At 41.4% G+C, this 25,929-nt stretch overlaps 1 protein-coding gene across 3 annotated transcripts in view; it reads right to left on the bottom strand.

Moving 5' to 3' along the window:
• The window catches only part of Nlg-4 (neuroligin 4), a 511,553-nt gene that overhangs the window by 195,570 nt on the left and 290,054 nt on the right, over window positions 1-25,929 (bottom strand). For all 3 annotated transcript variants that reach the window (XM_076431568.1, XM_076431570.1, XM_076431569.1), the window contains exon 5: window positions 848-1,201. In XM_076431568.1, the coding sequence (XP_076287683.1) occupies window positions 848-1,201 (354 nt within the window). The remainder of the gene's footprint in view (window positions 1-847; window positions 1,202-25,929) is intronic.

Genomic DNA, 25,929 nt, shown 5'->3' with positions numbered 1-25,929 from the left:
AAATTTTGACAGGTGTTAGATAAGTAAAAAACATACGCGTGGAAAGCCACGCGCGGCAGAAGTAAAACTTCTTGCAGTCTAGTAATGTTTAGAAGTAAATTACGATTGGAAATGGTAAATAATCCTAATGAAGCGACAACAAGATCAGGAACAACTCTCGATGCAGTATTTGCAAGACATTTAGACAAAATTGAATCAAGAATATTTATATCATATTTTAGCTATCACAAGCCAATTGTTTCAGTGATAGAACCATAGAAAATCATAGAACATAGAAAAATTATAATGAACGATCAAAATTTGCGACGCAAAGAAGGAGAGCGTATGGGAAATGCTATGAACTACATATGTCTCTTTCTTTCCCATATGCTCTCCTTCTTTGCGTCGCAAATTTTGATCATTCATTATTTTTTCTATGATTTTTTATGATTCTATCATTGAAACAATTGGCTTGTGATAGCTAAAATATGATATAAATTATTCTTCATTCAATTTTGTCTAAATGTCTTCTTGCAAATACTGCGTCAAGAATTGTTCCTGATCTTGTCGCTTCATTAGGATTATTTATCATTTCCAATCTTAATTTACTTCTAAACATTACTAGACTGCAAGAAGTTTCACTTCTGCCGCGCGTGGTTTCCCACGCGTATGTTTTTTTTTCAATTCACTGTGTTGTGCTCGTCACAAAAGATCAAAACTCTGGCATTCTTTTAAGGTTCTATGAATGAAATCAATGGAATACGCAGCATAAAAAAAGAATTGTTTACCATTCGACCTTGAAATTCAACGGTTGACTGAAGAGTGATAAAATGGGGAATATGAGAAGGTATGTGATGATGTTGCTCACCGCGTATGACAGTGGGGCTGATGGCGAGAAAATGAACGCAAGCGGCACCGGTCCCTTGGCCCATCAGCGTCACGTTTTTGGGATCGCCGCCAAACAGGGCGATGTGCTCTTTGACCCAGTCGAGCGCCGCGATCTGATCCATGAGTCCGTAATTCGCGACCCTCGCCTTGCTCTGAGGCGCCACGTTGGCGTTCAGGAAGCCGAGCACGCCCAGACGGTAGTTCATCGTGACGATCACTTGGTCGGTGTAACTGGCCAGGACGCTGCCGTCGTAAGAGTTTCCGCTGCCCCAGTCGTAGCTCTCGCCGTGAATGTACAGCACCACCGGGTACCTCCTTCCAGTGTCTACTATTCCTGCAGACAGAAATGTATCTCCTCAGCATATCTTCACTCTTACGGAACTATTATACCAAGTAACGTTCGATCAGTGATACGAGTCAACGGCGACGCGTACCGTCCGGTCTATTTCATGTCTGATCACTAGGACTGCGGATGTTTATGCAATTTTAAATTTTTCTAGACGAATTTTAAGAAAGTGGAATAAAATACGATGTTATTTCCAGTAGTAGTAGCCTTCACAGATCTCAGCAAAATAAAAATTGTACTAAATGCTGTTGAATTTTATGTTCCACCTTTTATGAAATTTTTCGGATGTCTTAAATGCATAAAGATCCGCAATCTACTGATCTAGAAAATCTACAATCTACAAAACATATATTTTAAATTTTGTATTAAGGGTCTAAATAAAAAAGTTTTAAAAAGTGCCTGTTTTATTTTTGCATGTAACCTTGTAAATTGTAATTTTCAGAAAATATATTTTGCACATCATTCAGTAAACCAGTGCTTCTAATTGCTTACAAAACATCGGGTCATTTTTGGTATACAGTAGCGGACAAAAGTTAAAAACCACTCTAAAGGAGACGATAACTTCATTTAATATTGTACTATACGATTTGAACTTTTTTGGGAAGCTAGAGCAATTAGTTTACTAAAGGATGTGAAAAGAAATTTTTTCAGAAATTGCAATTGATCGGAATTGTTGAAAAAATACTAAAAGTTGAATTTTTACCTTTTTTTTTGTTGGCCTATATTGAAAATTTAAAGAATACGCTTTGTAGATCTGTGTGAATTAAACATATTCTGATAATTTCGTCAAGATCGATCGACGTTCCAATGAGCTACAAACGTTTAAAGATAGTAAAAATTGCAGATTTTCGGCAATAAATCGTAAAAATTCAACTTCTAGTATTTTTTCAACAATTCCGATCAATTGCAATTCTTGAAACAATTGCTTTTCACATCCTTTAGTAAACTAATTGCTCTAGCTTCCCAGGAAAGTTCAAATTGTATAGTACAATATTAAAAAATTTCTCGTCTTCTTTATAGAGCAGTCTTAAACTTTTGTTCGCTACTGTAATTATAAAAAAGTTATTCCGTTTTAAAGGGTGTACGGAGACTTATTTAACAGAGTGTAGGTGAAAGGAAAATATTTTTACAAAGTTAAAAATCAATTCGGAAACTATCGTTCGCGCGGGAGACAAGTTTTGTCGATTCGTTCGACGACGCATCCCCTATGAGAAAACGTCACATCGCATTTCCGATATACTTTTTCATGTAAATTCGCTGTTTTTCTGTATTGCCGGTACGAAGATGAAGCTGGTGTTTCACAGAAATTCTTATTCTTTGTAGCTTTGAGAAACGGCGGGGTCGCGTACGTTTCAAAGACCAAGCCGTTTCCGTCATCTATGTCGTTTCGTTTTCCGGTTGAACCAGGGTAAAACCGTCGAAGAATGGGCGCTAGAGGTTGGCTAGGAATCAGGAGGCTAGGTTCGCGGCATTGTTCGCGTCGGAGTCTGTCAGCGATTTACAGTCGCGAGAGAGGAACGTAACACGGGGAGAATTAACCTTGCAACGAGGGAATGGCGGGTGGGCATGACGGAATATTCTGCCGGATATGACGGTCCCCGCTAATGCTTCTTCTGCTATTGTTACCGGTGGCTTTTGCGTGTTTCACTGTGACAGTTCTCCGCCCACGCGCCCCGCTAATGCGACGTGGCGACATGTGTCGATTCGTATGTGAGAACGTGCGAAACGCCGCCGCCGCGCCGCTCCACTGAAGGAATATAATGAGGAGACGCGCGTTAGCTACGACGGGGGTTTTGATTGGAGTACAGTTGTTCTATCACGGTCTGGGGTGAAAGCCAGCGAGTGGGTGTGGCTCTCGCGCCCGCGTGCCCCGACGCTTCGCATATTTCGAACGTTTCAATTTTCTATGCGACTGTCGGCACCGTGCGAACCCTTCGACCCGCAATCCTGCTGGAATTTCACCGGAGAAACTCGTACGATTTTTGGAAAAAATAACCTTTCTCAATTTTAAATGACCTTGAGTAATTATAGTCTCCGAATTCCTAACGAAGGGCTGGTTTAAAAGGGCTGGGTCCCGTTTATAGAAATAATATTAACAGAATTTTGTATTCTTAAAAACAACAAAGATATTTGAGGTGTTTCTAGACGTTTCCATACGTTCTGGTTTGTTTTAAAAATTTGGAGAGAGAAAAACAAAGTACTGTTGAAAATCATGTTACGTGGGGACATCCTGTATACGGAACTTGTCGAAATTGTTCTGAACGACATCGAATCGCAAATGCTGATAAACAGAGATACTAGACAACTTCTCAAAAGCGTTCGATATCTCGCTCGAAGTGTTCGATGGAGGACATCGAGTTACGAGACATCTGATCCGCGGTTGCAAAGTGGGTAAATACTCCAGACCAACTGCTGATGTTTGCTTGAGGATCCGTACCGGAACATTTGCATTTGCAAATCTGTTTTTCAAGAGCAGGATTAACACTTCGCGAACCACGTCGAGGTACGCTTAACTTCCTTTAATGACTCGATTACAGGATTTTTTCACACCTCGGAAATAACACTGCATTCAATTTTAGACAATTTCACAATTTTGCAGAAATATATCTTAAAACGTAGATATGGAAAATATTTTGTTGTATTGCATGATCTTTGTGCAAAATAATATTTTTCAGAACGCAAGGAACAGGAGATAAATAGGAATTTCTTTTCGGAGAAACTGAAAGCTGAATTCGAGTAGTTCGCCTACTTTTTGTAATGGGACATAGGTCCCCAGCCCTTCAATGGTAACATCACCGAGAACCTGAAGAAGGGATACCCTTTCCGAAACAAAGACCGATGTTGACCGTGCGTCTGGTCTTACAGAAAAGTTGCAGCCGGCTGAAAGGAAACTCTGTCCTTCGTCGGTGATTGCCAAAGGGGATTTAGTGGATCTTCGTCTGAGAATATACAGGGTGTCTCACAAATCGTAGACGTTACAATGAACTGAAAAACAACAAGTTCCAAATATGGGATAGAATTTGTTCGCACGGCGACCGATTTCCATCAAAATTCAGTTTGAACGTTCACAGGACAGACGTGTTCTTGACAGGCACTTTATTAAACATGCGCAGTGCATCAGGAGGCAAGTCGCGGGTTTCTTTGTCATGTCAAAATTATTACAAAACGAACAATAGAAATTTCCAATCTAGACTGTCATTTCTGGAAAAATGGAATTTGACCGTGTACACGAAAGTTGCAAATAGCGTTTCCGGAAATTGAGTCACGAGAAAACAAATTTTCCTGCATGGTTTTTACTCATTTTTGCGCGTCGAATACTCTTCATTATAGTTTCTGTTATTAGTCGAGGAAAAAACTGTCGTAGTAAAAGTTACATCGAACCTTTGTGCCCATGAATCTGTCGGATAAATTCTTTGAAAAATAAAAATTTTGAAAATGATATTTCCAAAGAAATTTTTACAGAGATTTATGGGCCCAAAGATACGATAGAACTTTTATTTCAACCGCTTTTCGATGCCTTTTGCGGTTTGCGATTTATAAGCACTTACATAGAAGGGTTGATTCCTCCCTTATTCAACACTTTTCCAGAAAAATAGGATGAAGTGATATATTGGTCTTTTGTGTTTCATATGTTGATCTTCTATAGCAAGTATACTTGATCTGAATGAGTTTTACACCAGGATTTACAGCATACTATGTGTAAAACTTGCGCTCACGGGTCGTTGAATAACCGGAAGCCGCTTTAACGATTCTCGACGTGTTTTTAATTCACGGTAGAGGAAAAATTGCGTTACCGTAAGCAACTCAAGTAGCGAAGTCGACGATAACACCGACATCGACGCAAGGAAACGATTCGAAGCACCTGCTGACAATTCTTTTCACCTTTGTTCTCCGTACTCTTTCTCCCGTCGACTGTGGCGCCCCTTTTGTCGCGTCGGAACGTTTCGACGCGCTGGCAACGCGTTTTATCTTCAATAACAATTAAATTGAAATGCTTCGGGAGACACGGGACTTCTATGTATGTATTCACGTGCGCGCAGTAAGTTGAATGAATTGTTGCCGGCTGAATTGGAAATCCGGTACCACGTTTTCTATTCGACTCTCATATTTCTAATTTCGCGCCACTTGTCCCGGGGAACGGGAGATCAGGCCGGAAACTGTAAATTAGAGTGGAACGTATTTTTATTCGACGCAGCGCGCCAACCGGTTATTAAATTCAACAGGACACTCGCGGCTATACCTTGTTTAATCTATACTCGACGAGCACTAAACTCGAGTGATTTCGAACAAATATTGTGTTAACACTTTATCCACCTATCCATAGAACTCTCGATGACTGTGCTCCATCAATGGATCTTGACAATCTCCTTTCGAATAGTGGGAAGGATTAAAACGATCAAAAAGTACAGCTTTTTATTTCTGTTTCGTATAATTGAGTTAGAAAATTTTGATATTGCAGAACGATCGGTAATTATTCAAATTTCTCGAGTGTAAAACAGAAATGAATCACTTGCTACCCGCTAGCAGTTAATTCGTTTTCCTCCCTTTAACTTTGCTGCAGTTCTTCCCGATTTTTCCTTTGCCAGGTGCGCCAAGAGCTTTCCCCGCTCATTATTTCGCAACTCTTAACCGCTACCGCGATGGCTAGAAGCTGCGAACGGTCTTTCACTCTTCTTACATTTTTCCTTTTAATCCTTACTCTACTCTTAGCCTCCGTAGTCCTTAGCACTATTCCGATACATTTCATCGGATCAGCCGAATGAAAGCCGAAGCTTAAAAGCTTTTATGAAAGCGCCCGATGAAGGGGAGCTGTGATAGAGGAAATTAGAAGCAGGGTGGCGGCGGGTGTGTGAAATAAAATCCCGACCGATCACTTTTAACCTATTTCATAGAGTGTCGTTTCGAGCTCTCGAGCTGTCATATGATTATTATCCACCTTCCGTTCGAAATACCCCGCGTATAAATTGTCTTTATTAATTGCGGTACGTTTGGATATTTATATGATATATATAGCATAATTTAAATGGTATCGAAGGAGGAATATCATAGAAGAACAATTTCTTTTGTCCGGTTTTTTTCATAGTTTTTTCAAGGTCATTATTATTTTTTTGTCGAGAAAACTTTTCTTCTTTTCTTCCATCTTGTTAATGGCTTAAGCGTATCCAAATATATTTTTTCAGCAGGTATAAGATAACCTTGAAAAAACTATGAAAAAATAACCGAACAAATAAAAATTGTTCTTCTATGATATTCCTCCTTCGATACCATTTGAAATATGCCATAAATATTTTGTTTGTGCCATTAAAAATAAAAGAGATATTTAAGTGGCCTCCTTCAGCTGAGACACCCTGTATATGCTTATACATATAAATGGTTAGCGATTTAAAATTTTAGGGGGTTGTCTTTCACCCTAAAACCATTGTTTCCCACACAATATCAATAAAAATTGTGGGTGGGACTGCTGGACCATTCTTAGTCAACATCTTCACACATATCGAGGCATTACTGTAGTTTCCTCCTGTTAAAAAGAAAATGATTATCACGTACATCGAAACCAGTTTAAAATAACGGGAGTAAGACTAAAATAAAATGCATCGATGTGTCCATTTTCGCTGGCCGTTTTGACACGACTCGAAACGTCACTTTGTTTAAAAAAAAATCTGTGACAAAGAACAGGTCGCTGCACGGATCGTTATTGTCAAGTAATCCGCTTGTTTAGTGCAGTTGCTGCTGCCCTAACGAACCCCGTCCGAATCCCCCCAAGGTAGGGCTTGAAAGGGGACGCTTAGTTTAGCCCCGACTACTCCCTTGTGATGGGCCGAAAGCTCCATGGTGCACACGCGAGTGTCATCAAAAGGGCGGTCCGTAGGTGCATTGTGCTGTGACCGCGCAGGCAGAGCAATAATGCGGTGGCTCTCACCCCCGTCTCTAACCTTATTCCCATACTCGTCCCTCCAACTATCCCCCACCACTTTGTTGCAGCGAAATTAAATTGCTGGATGCGTTTAAGTAGCGCTCCTACGGCTGACAGTCTCCTACTGTGAGACTTACTCGTTCCACAAACGTTTCCGAGGCTGTGGACGTTTACGTCATTGCAAGCTCCATTAATCATCTCATTCGTGTCCATTAACACTGGCCTTACTCCGAGCGCTAAAATTCACTATTTCACATTATTTTACACTTATGAAATTACATTCTAGTTGTTCTTACAACCAGAATGTCTATATCCAAATTTTTAACCCTTCTTTTTATAATATGCAAATACCGATGTGTTGACAAGTATTCTTTATTGCTGAGGCTACAGTAAATGTTGAATATTATGACTTCCTCTCTCATGAAATATTCAAAATGTTACTTCCATTTCTGACCTTGAAGGTCACTGTGCAGTGTATTGAATGAATTCGTCTAGACACACGCTTTCATGTGGCATAAAAAAATCTACAGCATTCCATTTAAAAAATTGAGGGATCACCTTCATACCTAACAAAATAGTAGAAACACAAAAAAGTTACATACGCCATTGTGTTGCGTATGAAAAACAGTACTATGTACTTTCTCCTCTTTCATTTTTTTCTAATATTTACTATTTACAAGAGGAACGCTGGCTGGTAATAGCGTGAATACACTGTACACCCACAGAGTTAAAAAAATTAGATTATTTTATAATTTTAAATATTGGAATCCTTCAGTTTGGCGGGAGCCCGTAAATCTCGCGCTAATAAATAGTACCGGCGAGAGAAATGATCTGCTCTGCCGCTCGGAATTGTTCGCTCGTGACGATTTTATTACACGTGACAACGAGATGCTCGCTTGCAATTAGCATTCGTCAGCGGTCCCGTATTCCGTAAATAACGGCCGAGCGAAATATGGGATGAAACGGTCGCGCGCGTCAGTCGGCGGCCACACGCATACCGCATTAATAAAGTCACCTGTGTTTATGCGAGGGGCGGATCGGCCATGGCAAAGAGTCTCGGGGCTGAATGCTCCGGCAATTTCATCGAGGCGGCTCCCGACGAAGTAACTACTTACTTGATTAAGACCGTCGGAGAATTTCAGAAGAGGGTCGGGGATGCGAGAAGAGCCCGGCGAAACGGGAAATCTAGGTAGCGAGTTAAAGACTTGTTCAAAGGCGATGAGAAACTAATAGCAGGAAAATCTGAAGGGGACGAGCACTCGACGCTTGCGAACACCCAGTGAAATGCAAAAAGTTCGAGACGCAGATGTCCTGCGAGAATTTCCATTAATTCACCGTGGGGCTCCCGAACGCTTGATCTTGATACTCGCGACAAGACGCTGCGCAGAGCCGTAGAAATTTGTGTTATGAGATTAGTTTCTTCGCTAACATCCGAACGCTGTTGAAAGGACGATATTTTTAAGTGGTCCGAAATAGGACGAAAGCCGGTTCCGAGCTGTCGTCTTACATTGAAATGAAAACTATTTCCTTCCATATACAGTAAATCGCATTTACTGTCCAACAGCCTGTGTTCTGCACGGACAATGATCGCATACCGACATTATTTTTTTTATGACTGAAGAACAGCATGACAGTGGAATGGGCAGGCACTGGACAGTGATCGCGTACCCGATCGCGGACAGTAAACGCGACTTTACTTTACTAACATCCGGACGCTGTTGAAAAGACGACATTTTTAAGTGATCCCCTCCCCCGTCGTGATCAGTCGTCTCATATCGGTAAAGACTGTATGTGGAAAAGACGTGGGCGTAGAACTCGCAGGAGTCCGAGGATTAAAGACCCCGTTTAAGATCCAGGTCGTCCCCGGTCGCGTTTGCCGAAACGAAAAAGTGTTCCATTTGTGGATCGCAGTCGAGTGCGATACGAGTGTAGGACGCGAGTAACGGGGCGGGGGGGTTTGGGGTGAGTTAACGGGCAAGCAGACTGTCGTAACTGGCCTTTGTCATCCAGAGGCAAAAGACAAATAACCGCGGCCCGCCTTTTATCTCGCCACCTACGGAACCGCAAAAAGCCATTCGGAGTTTCTGCTCTATTCTGGATGCCGGACGTCCTCCGGATTTCATTCTTTTCCCCCGGCCACGGCACGTTCTCTCGGAGTTCTCGCAGCCTCCTCGCCATCTCGCAGCACAAAGTACAAAGTAGGACAAGTTAAAAGTGGTTCTCGTCGGGGGCTTGGAAAAACGCACGAGGGCCGAGACCGGCTCGTGGGCCGAAAAATAGATTCACCGGTGCGGCTGGTCCTCAAAGGCTCTCTCTCTCTCTCTCTCTCCTTTTCGAGTGCCGTTTTCCGGGGCTATTGCATCTTGTGCCCGAATCTGTCGCGTGTTCCGCTTGTCATCGGTCACGGGATCGCTCCGGCTTTCTTGCGCCGGAAAGCTACCCTTTGCGAGGCGGATGTCGAATCGTTCTTGTCCCGTTTACCGAAATGTCGCGGTACTTACAGCCCCCTCTACCGTGTGTACGTTTCTGAATTTTTGTCGAAACGCTCTCTCGTGAAACTCGCTCGTTAACCGCCACGGAGTTCCGAGTCGTCATCAAACGAGGAAAATTCAGCAATTCCCGCGACAAGTTAATTTCGCGAGGGACGGCGACCTTGTCGGTGAGTTCGAAGAGAACAGGACAAGCGTCAAAGAACCCTCTAAGATTTACCGGGAACGCGAGGGGAGGGGAACCGTCTGGCTACCTTCGACAGGTTAATCAACGTCCTGGAGGCAGCCGTCCACTTTTCTTCGTTACTGTAATAACTGGGATTATACCGGGAAAAGAAAATTTTATTTGTTGACATGTGCCAGTCAGCTACATAATTTTTTCATGGGTAGATCATTTTCCTCTGAGTATGTGCCGTCGTGTACAGGATTGGAGTTGTTTAGAAAAATCGATGAGCGGTCAGTGTATTGATTTCAGTGCAGTCCCCGGGCGGATAATGCACCGGGATTCATCGCTAACGTGCCGCCACTAAATTGTAAACCGCGATGAGTGGGGCTGTCCCGCAGGGTTGCGCGTTTAACGGCGTACACCGGTAACGCGGCCCTTTATTTATAGATACGCCCCTGGCTAGAAGTAACGTCGAGGCGGCTGAGTAATGCGATGCCGCGCCCGCCTACGGTTTATCCAATTTTCAGTTTCGAAACTGCCTCGAATCCGCCGGTTTTTGGCCGGCCACCCGAGGCGGACCGGCGCGAACATAGTTTACGACGATCGGCGCGGCGGTGATCGAACGCCGCCGATTTTCATTTCTGTTCCCTCTGAACATTGAAATTGTTACCGCCACCGATTCAGTTTGGAAGCCAGGCCAATTTCAACTGTCGCGTAAACAAAAAGAAAGACGGCTTGTGACAACTTCGCTTTTCAAAATTGTAAAAATATTTCTGCGAGTCACTCTGTACGTGATCCTCCACTGATTTAAGTAGTATAGGTCAGCTGATAGTGAGACGCAAGACACCATATTCACATTTTGAGCAGATTTCTCAGATTTAACACTAGGTTTACGGGATCCGTTAAAATGACGGGTCTTAATGTTTTTAGTTTGCGATTATTAAGATGGTAAAGATGCTTCCCTGAGGAATTATTTAGCAAATTTGTTTTTTTGGGTATACAGCGTGTCTCAGTCAGCTGAAGGAGGCCACCTAAATATCTCCTTTGTCTTTAATGGCAAAAGATATTTATGGCATAATTTAAATGGTATCGAAGGAGGAATATCATAGAAGAACAATTTCTTTTGTCCGGTTATTTTTTCATAGTTTTTTCGAGGTCATCGTTATTTTTTTATCAGGTAAACTTTTGTTTTATTCCATCTTATAGCGGCTGACAAATACATTTGAATATGCTTAAGTCATTAACAAGATGGAATAAAAAAAAAGTTTTCCCGATAAAAAATAACGGTGACCTTGACAAAACCATGAAAAAATAACCGGACAAAAAATAATTGTTCTTCTATGATATTCCTCCTTCGGTACCATTTAAATTATGCCGAAAATATTTTTTTTGTGCCCTTAAAAATAAAGCAGATATTTAGGTGGCCTCCTCCAGCTGAGACACCCTGTATATTATTGGAAAATGGTCAAAAATTTGGATGTCAAGTAGTATAAGTCAATTGATAGTCAAACCCCAGAACCCACGTTTGTATTTTTAAGTGATTTCGGTCAACTAATAGTGAAACGAGACCTCATTCACATTTCTAAGTAATTCCTCACACCTTTAAGTAGTACGGGTAATTTAATAGTCAGACGGCAGAATCCATGTTTGTGCTTTTAAGTGATTTTTTACAGATTTAAGTAGTACAGGTCAGCTAATATCCCACCGCGAGTTTCCATCTTTTTTCCAACACGATTTATTTGAATAATCAAAGCGTGAACCTTCATGCAACGTTATATTTTTACACAAGCTTGCCGGGTCGATAAACGTTACAGCCGGATGAGAACGAATGTGACGTTTCTGTTCAATTCCGTTGAAATGTTTATTCTACTGAGCTTCATCGAATACCGTTTCCCATAAATGCATACAATTGCACAGTCTAAATGACAACACGTGAACGTAAGAGTGATGATTTCTGAGTGACAACCTATTAAATTGTTATCCGTCGATCAACCTCGCTGCTTCGCTCGAGAATTATTATTACGATCGGCAGTGATTGAACGACGCAGTTTTTATTTTCTCGTTTGTCCCCGAACGTTATCGAGAGATTGAAATTGTTATTGTTACAGATGGATGGATAAATCGACAGGACGACCTATGCTGCGAATAAAAACGAAATAGTTGGTGTGAACGATACAGCTGGCAAAATTTTGAAATTGTCAAGATTACAGGTAGATCAAAAAATTGTAAAAATCAACTTTCGATATTTTCTTCGTACGCAACACATTTATACTTTCAGGCTGTTCGATGTCCAGGTCCAGGATTAATCCTTCGCGAGGACAAATAACAAACAAATTATTTATTTATTGTGTAATAACAAACTATTATTTTTCCTCAGAACTGAAGACGTTGATATGGGTTTTCTACGGGGTTGAAGACTATCGAATCCAACCAATTTCGAACGGGTTACTCGAATTTCTCTGGGAGTTTCAGCTCGGTGCCGAGGAGCGCGCGGAGTACAAATAATTGTGATGGTTCACGAGCAATTCCTCGGGGAACTGGGCTCTAAGTCCTCGTTCGCGCGAGCTTCGCCTAAACTCGGAGGAGCGGTGCGAGTCGGGAGGGCGGCATCAGCTTTGGAATCGTTTCCGGCTGGTAAAGAAATTTAGCAAGAGCGAGGGCAGAACGTTCGCCGTCGTCTACGTCGTCTCCAGGGCGAATGAAGGGACACGAAGAAAAGGGAGACGTTGGGCGCGGCGGGGTCTCTTTCTCGCAGACTCCATCAAAACGAACTTCTTCGTTGCCGAGGCACTCTTCGCAGCCCCCGTTCGCCCCTCTCGCGCTACGGGTTTCGGGACGGAGCAAGTAGCGCTGCATATTTGATGGGACGTTCCCCGGCATCCTTTCAGCCGGCAAGTTTGCCGGTATTAGCATAGTAAACATGGATTTACGTTATGCCTATGCATTCCCGCGCGAACCAGACCAGACTCCGGTCCGGGGATCACCGGGAACTAAGACGTCTACTCGCTCGGCGCACTTAAGCGTCCGCCATCTCCTCTTCCTCACGGAAACACCTCTCGGGCACGTATACCAGTCGCGTGCGACTCGATTGTCGCGTCACGAACTCGCGGATTCCACTTTCTTTGTGACCCGACTCGAAGACGGAGATCAGAGAACGGACAGTTCGATTTCTGGGTCAACGTTGCTGCATTACACGCCGATCCGCAGGTCTCTCGTGCCTTGTACCATTTGCACGCGGCCGGAACCTCTAAAATGCATTTTTAGCATCCGGCTGCTCTTTGTGTCTGAATATTTACGTGATTTGAAGCAATTTAACCCTTGTGTAGTCAACCGAAATGTCTAGATTATTTAAAACCTTTCCGTATTTAACATGTTTGCACAAATTCTTATTATAAGACTATAAATGTATATAGGGTGTGGTGGTACAACCGAGGGGTGATAATGCATGTAAAAATAAGTCGAAAAAAAAGGAATAACACTTTCTTGTTTGTGGCTTCGTTTTCGTGAAAATCGAGTTTGAAAATGCAGCGAATACACGTGCTATTCCATATGGGGAATCGTCTGACGCGTCTGACCATGATTAACCAATTCTACTTTGTGCATATACTGAAGCACGCGAACCTGGCGGAACTTTAAACTCGATTTTCTCGAAAACAAAGCGTCAAACGAAAAAATGTTATTTCTCTTTTTCGACTTATTTTTGCATGTAGTATCACCCCCTGCTCGGTTGTACCACCCGTCCGGCCACACTCTGAATATTAGCGAGTAAAGAATGGACATTCAGAGAAATTCTGCAATGTTTTTTAGAGGAACATTAACAAATTGTTAAAAGAAATACCTGGTTGATTACACAAGGGTTAAGGAGTCATTAAATGACCTCGGCAATCACCCGTTTCAAGGTTTCCCGACATATTTGGACCCACTGTACACCATCGCGAAAGAGCAGCACGTGCAAACTGCAGCGAAGAGCGATGCATATTTTAAGATCGTTCGACTCGCTTCTTTAATGGTAGATACGAGGTTCGTGACCGTTTAAGCCTGCCTAAAGGTATGATGAACTTTTGAAGTTGCCAGATCTGATTAAGTCGCGCTGAATGGTTCGTCAAGTGTTTCGTCCGTGTCCCAACGAGGATTGGCTCTCCGTGTTTAGCTTGACACTTAGTTAGGGGAACCACTAATCAGCGATCTCGAGCAGAAACAGACCTGTATCCACTTTCTTTCGGCCCAGTAACCAGAGTACCGCAGTCTACGGTGCGACAACGACGGAACTTCCAGCGCTGACAATGAGACCGAACGAACGCACACGGATGGCCGGGTTCACAGACTGCCAAGGCAGGCTTCGAGTGCCAAACCTCAGGCTTATACACGTGGAACGCCACAGCTGGCTAAACCCGAATCCTCCAAACCGCGTCTCTCCAACGTTAAATGTCCTCGAACCGAGGCGGCCACTGGCCCCCACTCCACCAACGCCTCCGAACACCCGAAGCAGAAGAGAGATATTATTGCTAACTTTCCGCCGATGTCCTGGACGGTGGACTATAATTAAACCCCATTGAAATATAATGAAAATAGGAAAAATTCTAAGAAATTGCGATTTAAATGAAAATCCGAATTTCAAAGATTTTTAGGGTGGTTTTTACAACTTTCTCATGTGGTTTCTGGTACTCAAGGTCACCTGAAGGTCATGACTTAAACATGTTCAAATCCATTTTCCCAGCCGCTACAAGGAGTAAAACAAATGTAAGTTTTCCCGATCAAAAATATTGACGACTTTATAAAAACTATGCAAAAATAACCGGACAAAAAATTTGGTCTTCTATGTTATTTCTCCTTTGATACCATCTAAATTATGCCATAAATATTTTCCGTGCTATCAGAAATGAAGGAAACTTCGTTTTCGAGAAGATCGAGTTTGACGCGTCTGACCATGACCGACCAATTCTACTTCTTGCATCTTAAAACTCGATTTCCTCGGAAACGAGGCGTCAAAGGAAAAAATGTTATTCCTTCTTTTCGATTCATATTTGCATGTAGAATCACCCCTCGAATAGATTCCAATTTTAACCTTTCTTTCCATAAGAAAACGATAGGGATTGATGGTTGAGGTGTCGAACGCAGGAAAGATGTGTAGTTTTGTTTCCGAATTTTATTGCGCCCTGGTTCCGCGCGAACGATTTCGAAATTAATTACAAGGTCTACGTGATCGTAATTAAAATTACAGGCTCGCCAGAGACGGGCAACCTAATTAGCGTTTTGCGTTTTCGTACAAAGCCGGAGGCTTGTTAGTCGAAACACGCGTCGGCAGACGGAGAACGCGACCGCGCTTACGTTCATTTCGTCTTCAGAAGTTTCTCTTCCGTTCGCAGTTCTCGCAGTTGTCACGCTCTTTTGCCGGCGACAACGGGCTTAGCGAATGTCTCGCCGACGACGTTGAAACAAAACGCTTTCCCCAATCGGGTACCTCGCTGGAACTGGATTCCAAACACAGAATGAGCTGCAGTCTGCGGCTGCATGTTCCCGGAACTTTCCAAATAACTCGAGCGAAGAATTCTTATCCGCCGATTGTGACGGTTCTTGCTGATTCTAATTCGACGGTTGCGTTCGCATGTTGCGCACATCACTGTTTATGAACATCGAGAATTATCCTCGTACCGAAATTAACGCGTGTAGAACACCGAGTCCAAAAATTCCCACAAAATTAGACTCAATTAACACCCGTTGCATGATCGATTATAAAAACTACCTTGGATTACTGAACTTGTTTTTGCCTGTACTTTCATAATATCACCACAAAAATATGGCATTCCACTTAAAAAACACGAAGTGACCTTGAGATAACCTTGAAAATTTTTTTTCTCACAGTGACATTCTACATAGAGCAATTTGATGCTAAAAGTCCCTTTGCATTTTTGCCCTATAACGGACGGATGTGTATATTAAACACATATTCTGTACTAATATCCAAGTAAACACGTGATAGGGCGAAGTGCCCAAATATCTTGTAGAGGAGAAGTCGCACTCTAGTGAGAAAATCCTCAAACAATAGCTTACCATGTTTACTCAACAGTGTGCAGTGTATTTCACCATTCTATAGATTTTAGAATCAATCCTCCGCCAGTTGTGTCTCCACGTGTTGAATATTTTTGTGGTTAGATTTTCGATTGTATCTTTTTCGAGGAAGGTAAGTGATTTTGAAATGTTTGAACATATCTGTAGTTTCAGTTTCTTCATATTAATGTTTGCCAACCGTTGGTTTGGGCTGAAATTCATTTTCTCTTTGTCACTAGCTAGTATTATAATCAGTCCACGTGGAGTTCCCAATATGGCACTACTAAGGGTTCCCTAATATGGGTATAGCTATGGACATTCTTGGTGCGGGTGCCGAATATGGCACTGGGTATCATATTAGTGACTCAAGGTGTACCATATTAAGAACCCTTTCGCTGGAACCTGCAAATGACACACAGGAAATGCATCTACAACTGGCAATTTTTTGGACGAAAAGGAGCATTCTAAAATAATCAAAAAATGACATCAACAAAAAGTGATTCATATTTGGGCACTTTACCCTAAGTGTTATCTGTATTTTGCCAGCGTTGCTAACCTCTCGGCGATAATACTATTCAGTACAGATTTTCCCTGATCATCCTATCCCACGCGTACGTTTATGTGTTAAATTCAGCAGATTACTAATGAATTTATGCGGTCATTATCGAAAGCATAATTATTCGAGTCTATCCGAGCAATGACAGAACACGTTGCAATGAAGCGGCGAGAATTTAATTATAAATCAAAGCAGTTTGATTTATCGTTACGAATTGCCATTAATAGAAAAATCGTTTGTAGTGTGACTGGAATGCTGAGACACGTACGTATATGTATACATGGCAGCGTGCTGGTAAATTCACGCGTTTGAGACAGGTTCGCAGCATTAAATCTCAGGCTTGTCTATCCGGAAGCTTATACACGTGAGAGATCGCAGCTGGTTACACCCAAATCTATCCAACAACAGTCTTGCACCTAATGCCTCCTGCACCGGGATCTACATACTCCGCAAACTCACATACCCCAAACCCGGTTCCCGTATCCTCGTTGATCGGCTTCTTTGTCCTAGATGCGGTGTATTATCCAGCGACACTCTCAGACGTTAAGATTATATCCACAGAAACTAGATTCTGCAATTCCGAACAAAACAGTAAACTCTCGACATGTTGACGGCTGCAGGAAACCATAATTATTCTCTGAAACTGATAGAGTTCATTCGGTGGAACGAAAATTATTTAATATAAATTTTTGAGTGTCCACAGTGGAGACAGAAACACTAGAATTTTTTATTCTGGAGAGATCGTCGATATTTAACTCTGCCAGCGGTTGTATTGGGTTGGCAAATAAGTTCGTTCGGTTTTTGTGATTTATTCCAATGTAAAAAACCGAACGAACTTATTTGCCAACCCAGTACAATTACTCGATATCTATTAACACATAATTCAATTAATCAAACCATTTTTTTTCTGCCTTGCTGTCCAAATTTGTTTAAATTTTAATGAACATCTATCTACATTTATTTTAGTATCTATTTAGATACTCAAAAATTTGTTTTAGTATCTATTTAGATACTCAAGAAATGTATATCGATGTTAATTAAAATTTAAACAGATTTGGACGGCAAGGGAAAAAGTTGTTTGATGCAGATCAAAGTGACGTAGGCTTGGCCTCGATCAAATTCCTTTTACGGCCTCGTTCGGAGCAGGATCTACGCTGAAGCTAACTTGATTAATTCTACATCCCCAAGGGATCATTGGCCGCTTAACCATTCGAGTGAGTAATTACTTAATGGAAATGTGAAAAAACGTAATTCAGGGCAATCGAAGAACTTCGTTTTACAAGGCATAAACTTTTATTGATTTCATTGCACAGTGGTACATTGTACATTTTTAGAGGAAACTATGCTTCAGAAGGAGTCGATATTGAAAATTCTTCAAATACGTGTGCGTTTGAATATGACTTATCGTTTTGCTACGGTGTTCCACTTTGTCACTGAATATTTCAATTTCTGTTACGATTTATAAACAGTGACCTATTTCTTTCCCTATGAGCAATCGCCTTCCTGCTTTTGACAAGAGTTATCGTCTTCGAGGCAAAATAATACATCAGATCTATTCGAATCTTTAAGTATAAATTCTCTTTTACATGTTTCTGACAATGCCTTTTCCAATTCTTTATCTCGTCTGTCCTATTCGTTTATCAAATAGAATGTTTTTCTTGTTAGATAAAAGCACTTCAATTATACCGATGTTTTTAATATTACTGATGTCCTCATATTTGCGAATAGTAATAACGAGACCTTATGGAAAATAAAAATTCTACGAAACAGAAGTTAAATAGATCACTTGCTCTTTTAATCATTTTAATGAGTCGAAAATAATATAACAACTACTCGTGTTTTTAATATTATCGACATCCTGATTTCTGCAAAGTAAAAATTTGTAATATTCTAATTCATCATTATTTTTTATTCTTATTGACCTTGTTCATTATTTTAGCCGCCACAATTTTGTATTCGACCAATTTCTATCATGAATGGATAAAATCCGTGTTTCTCACATGATAGAGATATTAAAGAATTTATTGTTTTTTGATGTGCAAACACTTCCGTTAGGAAAATTAATTGAAGTCAAAAATTTGGAGCTAGCCTATCATGCGCATAGAACCAGCTCAAGGAAGCTCGATATTCTGTGATGGCGTATCGTTCCGACGAAGCCCAGGCATCGAGCGATCGCAAATCAAGGTTTTCACGTACGAGGAACTTAGACACTCGATCCAGCGATTCGTAAGCCGTACCTACTCTCGACGATACATAGGATAGAAGGGCGGGGGTCGGGGGGAGGGTGGTAAGCTCATAATCGCGTTATCCCTATTTCCATATAATGCCTAGAAGCCTGTTATCTGGCTGTCGTTACCCACACGACTAACCCTTTTAATCGGCGCTGTTACACGCGCACACTAGCGGACAATTTAATAATCGGAGGCGTTGCAACGGCGAGCCTTTCTGTCTGCACGATCGACGACGTTTACGCGGGATCGATCGATCGTTCCCTCGCCTCTCGTTATCAGTCGCCTCTCTTTGCCTCTTTTCTAGTCACGGTCCGCATGATGAGCCGTTTCGAAAATATTACGCTCGAAATGAAATGGGAAAAAGCTCCGCTCGCACACGCGTTCGATACTCCAACCGGATTGTTGACCACTGTCAAATTTTGATTTTACGCGTTACAAGATATTAGGTTGTGAAGAAAGAAATGCAGGATTTTCGTTCTTTTGTTTTAAATGCAATTTTATACCAATAAATATTTACCTTACTTTAATGAGTTATATGTCACTTTAAAGCTTGTTTTACGCTATATTTAATTATGCTCTTCATATTTGATTTTATTCAAATTTTTATTAAAATATTTGGCTTTTATTTCAGGATGTCGAAACGCGATTTTCGCATTATCTTTTTCTATGAGTTCAAACTAGTGCAGCGCTGGTATCAGAAGTTTCGCGCTGGCAAAGAGCGCCGAATAATTTAATAAAAATTTGAATAAAATCAAATATCAAAAGCGTAATTAAATAGAGTGTAAAACAAGCTTTAAAATGACGCGTATCTCATTAAATTAAGGTAAACATTTATTGGTACAAAATTGCAATTAAAACAAAGGAACAAAAATACAGAATTTCTTTCTTTACAACCTAATATAATCTTGTACCACTATTGTTAATATTTTTATATTTATTAAAGAAATACGTTAATAAGATTACGCTCGAAATGAACGGAGAGAAAGCTCCGCTCGCACACGCGATCGATACTCCAGTCGAATTGCTGACCACTGTCAAATTTTGATTTTACATATTGCAAGATACAAACCCGTACCGCTATCGATCAAAACAAGAATATTCATTGGTGGTTTAAATAATATTAAAGAAATACGTTGATAAATACGTAATTTATTTTCACACAGGCCGATTGTTAACGGTAAAATAAATTTCGCCAGTCTAGTCACGAAATCAATTACGAGGCAACGGGTTAATCTGCATGTGAATGCAAACACAGAAATATTTATTGCATCGCTGCGAAATGTAGTATGCGGAATATTTGTAACAATATGATCGATAACATGATTCATATGCGACTTATCCTGCGCAAGATAGTGAACTGCACATTTTTGCAATAAATAGTAACGTTCGCTGTAACATCGCGAAATGAATTTTATTTGGTGCATAGTTTCTCCGAAGCTCGCGAGATGCTATCTGGAAAGGGCGAATTTATATGAAAAAGTGAATATGAAATTTTCGAATAAAATGTTATCGTAGTTCTCGTTGTAGCTACGATATTTAACAAATGAAATTGAATTTGAGCCAGGTATGCATGATATTTGATGAAGATTGGACAAAGTGTTCGTTTATTATTCGGTATTTCTAGGTGATGTGCGCTTGATCACGGTGTGTTCCATGTATTGTATTATATTACAATAGATCATACAATATAGAATTATGAATAAATGCTTGCTGACCGCGGCAGCCACAGTTAACGCAAATTAATGCAGTCATACATTTAAACAATTACATCCAGCGCATTTCACGCAATTAGCTTATTTGATGGAATTACAATGATGACTCTACCGAGTTTTTAGCAGAGGGAAGTCCATTTTACCGTATTGCATTCTTTTTATCATAAAACCGAATGAAGAACTGAAATTCGTCATAATAAAGAAAAGTCTTAAGCGTGCTATTAGTTACTGACTGCATTAGGGTTGCGAGCGCAAGGATCTCTGTTTATTTCGTCCACTAAATAAAAATTAACAAATTAATAGGGTGTCCCGTTGTTTTATCCCCGGCCGTAAAAAGCAATTTCATTATGCAATCACGCGGAACCTCGTGAATCAAGAACGCCACGGAAGAAATTAGCAGGTTCGGTTCCGATATCAGCTTTTCGGTGGCTGGTCGGTTGAAAAAAGAGGAAAGAAGGGCGGGAAGGGGGGTTGCGAGGGGTGCGGATCGGAGGCGAAACAATTTACAGGGGGGCAAGCAGCCGCTGTTTCCTGCCGTTAAACGATTTCCGATTACAGACACACACAGACACATACACTGGCGAAGAGCTTGCCCGCGCGCGAGCCCGAGCCCGAGCCCGCGAGCCCGAGACCGCCCAACACACGGGTCGGGTTATAGGCTCGCATAACGGATGCGCGCAATTACGATTCAAATTTTACGACTTGCTTAACTTAAATTACGCGACCCCAATTAAGCGAGATCGAGCACGGCTGCCAAGTTCCTTTTCCTGCAACCCCCTCCCCTCCACCTCCCTCCCACCGTTACGGCTCATGCTGGCAGCATTGTATCAAACTGTGGTCGTTTATGGCTCCCTGTTTCCGCGTCGCGCAACTACACGAATACCGCCCTGTTAAGACACTCGGGGAAAGTTCGCCGCGGCTATTTAGCGAATAACGACTGTATTCGCCGACGCGATAGACATTCCGAACACTTAGCCGAAACATAAACCTAACTCAAACCCAGCCTAGGCCAAATCCGTGTGTAATTTGAGGCAAAGCCCGGCTTGGCTCGTGTCTGAGACGCAATTATCGCAAATATTCCATCTGAGCTAGAATTAACGATCCCCCACTACCCAGTGTAATGCGGATCGATGTATTGAAAGTTAGTTACGGGTACGGGGTTGCCAGAAATGTTTTATCCAAATACAGAAGAAGTAGTGAAAATGATATACGAGATAGGCTCAAAATATAGGAGTTCGAGTAAAAGAGGTACACAGCACATTTTAAACTTTTTTATTCAAACAAGGAGATGTTTGAAAATTATATGCTATTCAAATATCAGATCAAGTTCAAATATAGAAGACTCATATCAAATATAGAAGATCTGGCAACCCTAGTTACGGAGTTTTAAGGATAAATCGTCACCTAATTTCTTCGTCTCTTTCTCATTTACTTCCTTTCATTTTTCTAACGATAAGTATATACAGGGTGTCTCAAAATTCCTTCAACATCCGGAAATGGAAGGTTCCTCAGATCATTTGAAGCAACATTTTCCTTTGCAAAAATGGCGTCCGCGGCTTTGTTAAGGAGTTATTAACGAAAAACACAGGGGCCAATCAGAGCGCGACCAGGACGCGTGTTGGCACAGTCGTGTTTTTCGTTAATAACTCCTAAACAAAGCCGCGGCGGCCATTTTTGCAAAGGAAAATGTTGCTTCAAATAATCTCAGGAATCTCCCATTTCCGGATGTTGAAGGAATTTTGAGACAGGCTGTATAGTACAGCACAGTATTGTATAGTATATTCTGTAATAAGTACGTTGAGAAGTAAGTAGCGCGTTATAGCGTTAATAATTTCGAAAGTATTTATAATTAACACTGGTAATAGTACCCATAACTAGAAGCTTAGGTTTAATATGAACGCTGTTAGATCGTGTTAAATCTCGCCCATTAACACCACCATGATTTTTATCAGCCTACATAACGCAAAGATAACGGTGCTCTTACGGTTATGGTGTTTGTAAGCTTTAATACTATTTCTTCCACCTTTCCGCTTTATTTTTATTTAGAATTAACGTGTGCGCAATAAAGGAGATTTACTGTCATCGTTATCGTTATATCATCAGCTCTTCCCATAAGCCGTGTTGTTACTTATCGCACTTTATACACAGGGTGTCTCCGAAAATCTACTCCGTGGATATCTTATTTCTGTAAGGTCGCGTAGATGTCGTGTGAAGGTCAACTGTGCTTCTTCAATGGAATCGTATATTTTTCTAAACGAAAAGTTTTAAAGGAATCGTATATCACTTTATTTTATACTAGCTATTGCCCGCGGCTTCGCTCGCACAGGAAACCGTTTAATGCCCTCGGAAATTGATATTGTTTCTCCATAAAACCTTTTAATCCCCCATTCACTCCTATAGAGTTTGAATTTTATGTCATGTCGCCATCTTAGATTTCAAAACCCCTTTTCACCCCCTTAGGGGTTGAATTTTTTAAAATGCCGAAATAGTTGTTTGATTAATTATATCAAAGAACATTGAGAACAAGTTTCAAGAAAATCCGACCACAAATAAAATATTCCTCATACAAACGTTGCAACCCGTTTTCACCCCCTTCGGGGTTGAATTTCGAAATATCCTTTCTTATTCCTTGTATAGATCATAAAGGAAACATTTTTGTGCAAAATTTCAGCTTTCTAGGTCCAAGGGTTTAGCCTGGACGTTGATGAGTCAGTGAGTCAGGACTTTCTATATATATATTTATTTTATATTACTCGAAGAAATAAATTGAACAATTCCCACGAAGGTAGCATCGGAATTTGATTGAACAAAAATGAGAAAATTTGGAAATTCTCATTCCGACGGATCCTGGTAATTCTCGACGTAATTACACAGCCCGCAAATCCCCTGCGTGCCTTGTAACTAAACAACGCCGTGATCTTCTCCAGAGTTCTCGGGTTTCCTAGTGGAAACGTAACCGATGTTACAGCTCGAATCGATGCCGATTGGTTTCAGCGGATCACAGACGACCGACCAGGCAGACAGGCAAGCAGGCTGACAGTCACTTATGACAGGATTACTCGCTGTCACTCTGAACATCATCTGGCTATTTAATTAAACTAATTAGCATACTCCGACAGCGTGTATTGTTTATCTCCAGGAAGCGTTCCCCCATTCCTGTACCGACCGGTGTTGACCCAGTTGCGTTGCGGGTTCGTCGCAAACCGACCACGTATACAGAATCCGCTCGCAACGAATCGACGGAGAACACGAAAACACCGTGAGAGAATTGATTCATCGATAACTGGTAACGGGTCCGAATGAAAGCTCGCGCGGAATAATTAAAACACGTTCGCCGCGCGCGAGTTTAACGGAAGTCGGAAGCTTTTGTTTCGAGTCGAACCGGGCAGAAAGTGGAAACGGGATGGGAGTTGTATAAGTGTCGGTCGATTGGAAATTCGTGGGAAATCGATGGAGGGGAGAGAGGTGCGTGGTGAAGCCAGTCTATTTTTCCCCCGGAACGAGAAACTGAAGGAGCGAGGGGACCATTGTCCGTCGGCTCGCCGTCTTCAGAAGTGGATTTCGCGGGAATTAACGGGCCCGTTCGGGTTGAATCAACGCCGCAATTCCAGCCTGCCGGCTGAAATTACGTTAGCCGCGCGGCCCGGCGACGTCGCGGACGCGTTAATTCACTTTAAACTAATTAACGGTCTGCTAAGTACGCGCCGACGCCGCGGCTTCTCCAGTGCGTCGACCTACAGCCAACATCGAAAAAGAAAATCCTCGCCTCTCTTAATTGTACATTATTAAATAGAAGCGCGCCGTGAAGAGTCCGCATTCGAGACCGAACTCGGTCAGTTATGTGGAGAACTTCTGCGAATTCAAGGAAGGACAGAGTGTGTGAATGGGATATCGATTCCCGGACGGTATCAAGTTTCAATCGTTCCTCTCGGTTCCATAAAAATATTTTTTTTTAACCCTAACACGTTCCTCAGGGTGAAAATTTACTCATTTACTATTTTCGCACACTATAAAATGACTGGTGAAATGTATTTCTCTAAAATATGACGTCATAAATGAAACATAATTTGTTAAATTTACGTGTACAGCAAAAAAGGATAAGATGTTATCATAGAATCTTTTATGCAACTATTTTCGAGAAGCGTATGAGGGTTAAACGGGACCAACCCTTTATAAACGCCAACGATAATAGTCCCTTCCATTGGGAATTCAGTGAGTATAATTGCCGAGTGTCTTTCAAGGTGGCAGACAGAGGCAACGTGTAAATCTGAATACGTGCTATGATTTTGTGAAAGGGCACCTGAAGTGTCGAAAAATGATCGAAACCATTTAGGTTACATTCAGAGTCGACGACCGGTATAAATTTCGGTGAAATTTCCTCTTTGTCGAGGGAGAGACCCGATGCATAGTTCGACAACACATTGAAGCTACAAGATTACCGCCGCAGCATCATAAACCCGCGACGTAATCCCCGAAGAAGGATTCGACAGTCTACGAGGGCGTCGAAACGACGCGAGAACGGCAGAAAGAAGCTCGTACTCCGTAAAAGAGGGAAGACGTCACCCCATCACTGTAACAACGCATTTATGACACCCGGGGGAAACACGGGAACAGTCGGCGCGTGTCTATTTTCCTCGCAACCCGCGCGCGAACTCTCGCAGAACTTGCCGAGCCGGCTGACGTCGTAAAACGATGCGCACCGTATCAACAAAATAATGATCATCCGGTCTGACAGTAATTTTCCAGATACTGTTCGTACATTCGTCGCTGGAAACCTTTACAACAATAGAAATTAATATGAGACTTGGTTCAACCACTTTTTATTCGCTAAAACATTGATTGCGAAGCGTGTCCTAAATAAGCGTGGTAAAATACGGGACCAGAGAAAAATGTACAAACCAAACGACTTTTTACCGAGCGCTGTAAACACATTTTCAACCAGAATTGTGCTAATTTAATTACACAATTGAATTACATTGTATTTCAATTATATAGTAATTCACCTACGTAAAACTGAGCTACATAATTTAAACCTTTCAATTGATTCAATTACTACGTATTTTAATCAGATGTGTAATTGAAATACAATATAATTAAAATACAGCTCTCCAAATTATAGCCCCGAACTTTGAAGAAGTGCGATATATTTTTCTTTCATACACTTGTTTCCTGTCTATGCGGCGTAGTTTCTATTCCTCGTCCTCGTTCGTAATACGTAACGCTATTTTATAATTGTACTCCAATTGCAATTACGAATTACATATTAATTTAATCGAATGAAGATCTGAATTATAAATTACAATATGACTGAATTACGATGTAATTCAGTTACTTTGTCATTATAATTCCTGGTGTAATTCAATTGTAATTCGATCATCCAGTATATGGCGCGTCTTAACATTGTTTATTTTCGTCTTTAGTGGAAACATTTTCCACTTTCAGCAAAATCAACATTTTCAATCCGAATTGCAACAAGCTGAACTGAAATAGACATTTATTTTCTCCAGCGCTGGATGCAACCAACAGGTACCTTTTAGTTGTTTTCGATGTTACAGACTGATTCCGAGTTCGTTAATGAATTCGCCGAAATATTTCTGCGG

Source organism: Lasioglossum baleicum, chromosome 10 (genome assembly GCF_051020765.1).
Source record: "Lasioglossum baleicum chromosome 10, iyLasBale1, whole genome shotgun sequence".
NCBI lineage: Eukaryota > Metazoa > Arthropoda > Insecta > Hymenoptera > Halictidae > Lasioglossum > Lasioglossum baleicum.
This window is presented reverse-complemented; position numbering and strand designations above follow the sequence as displayed.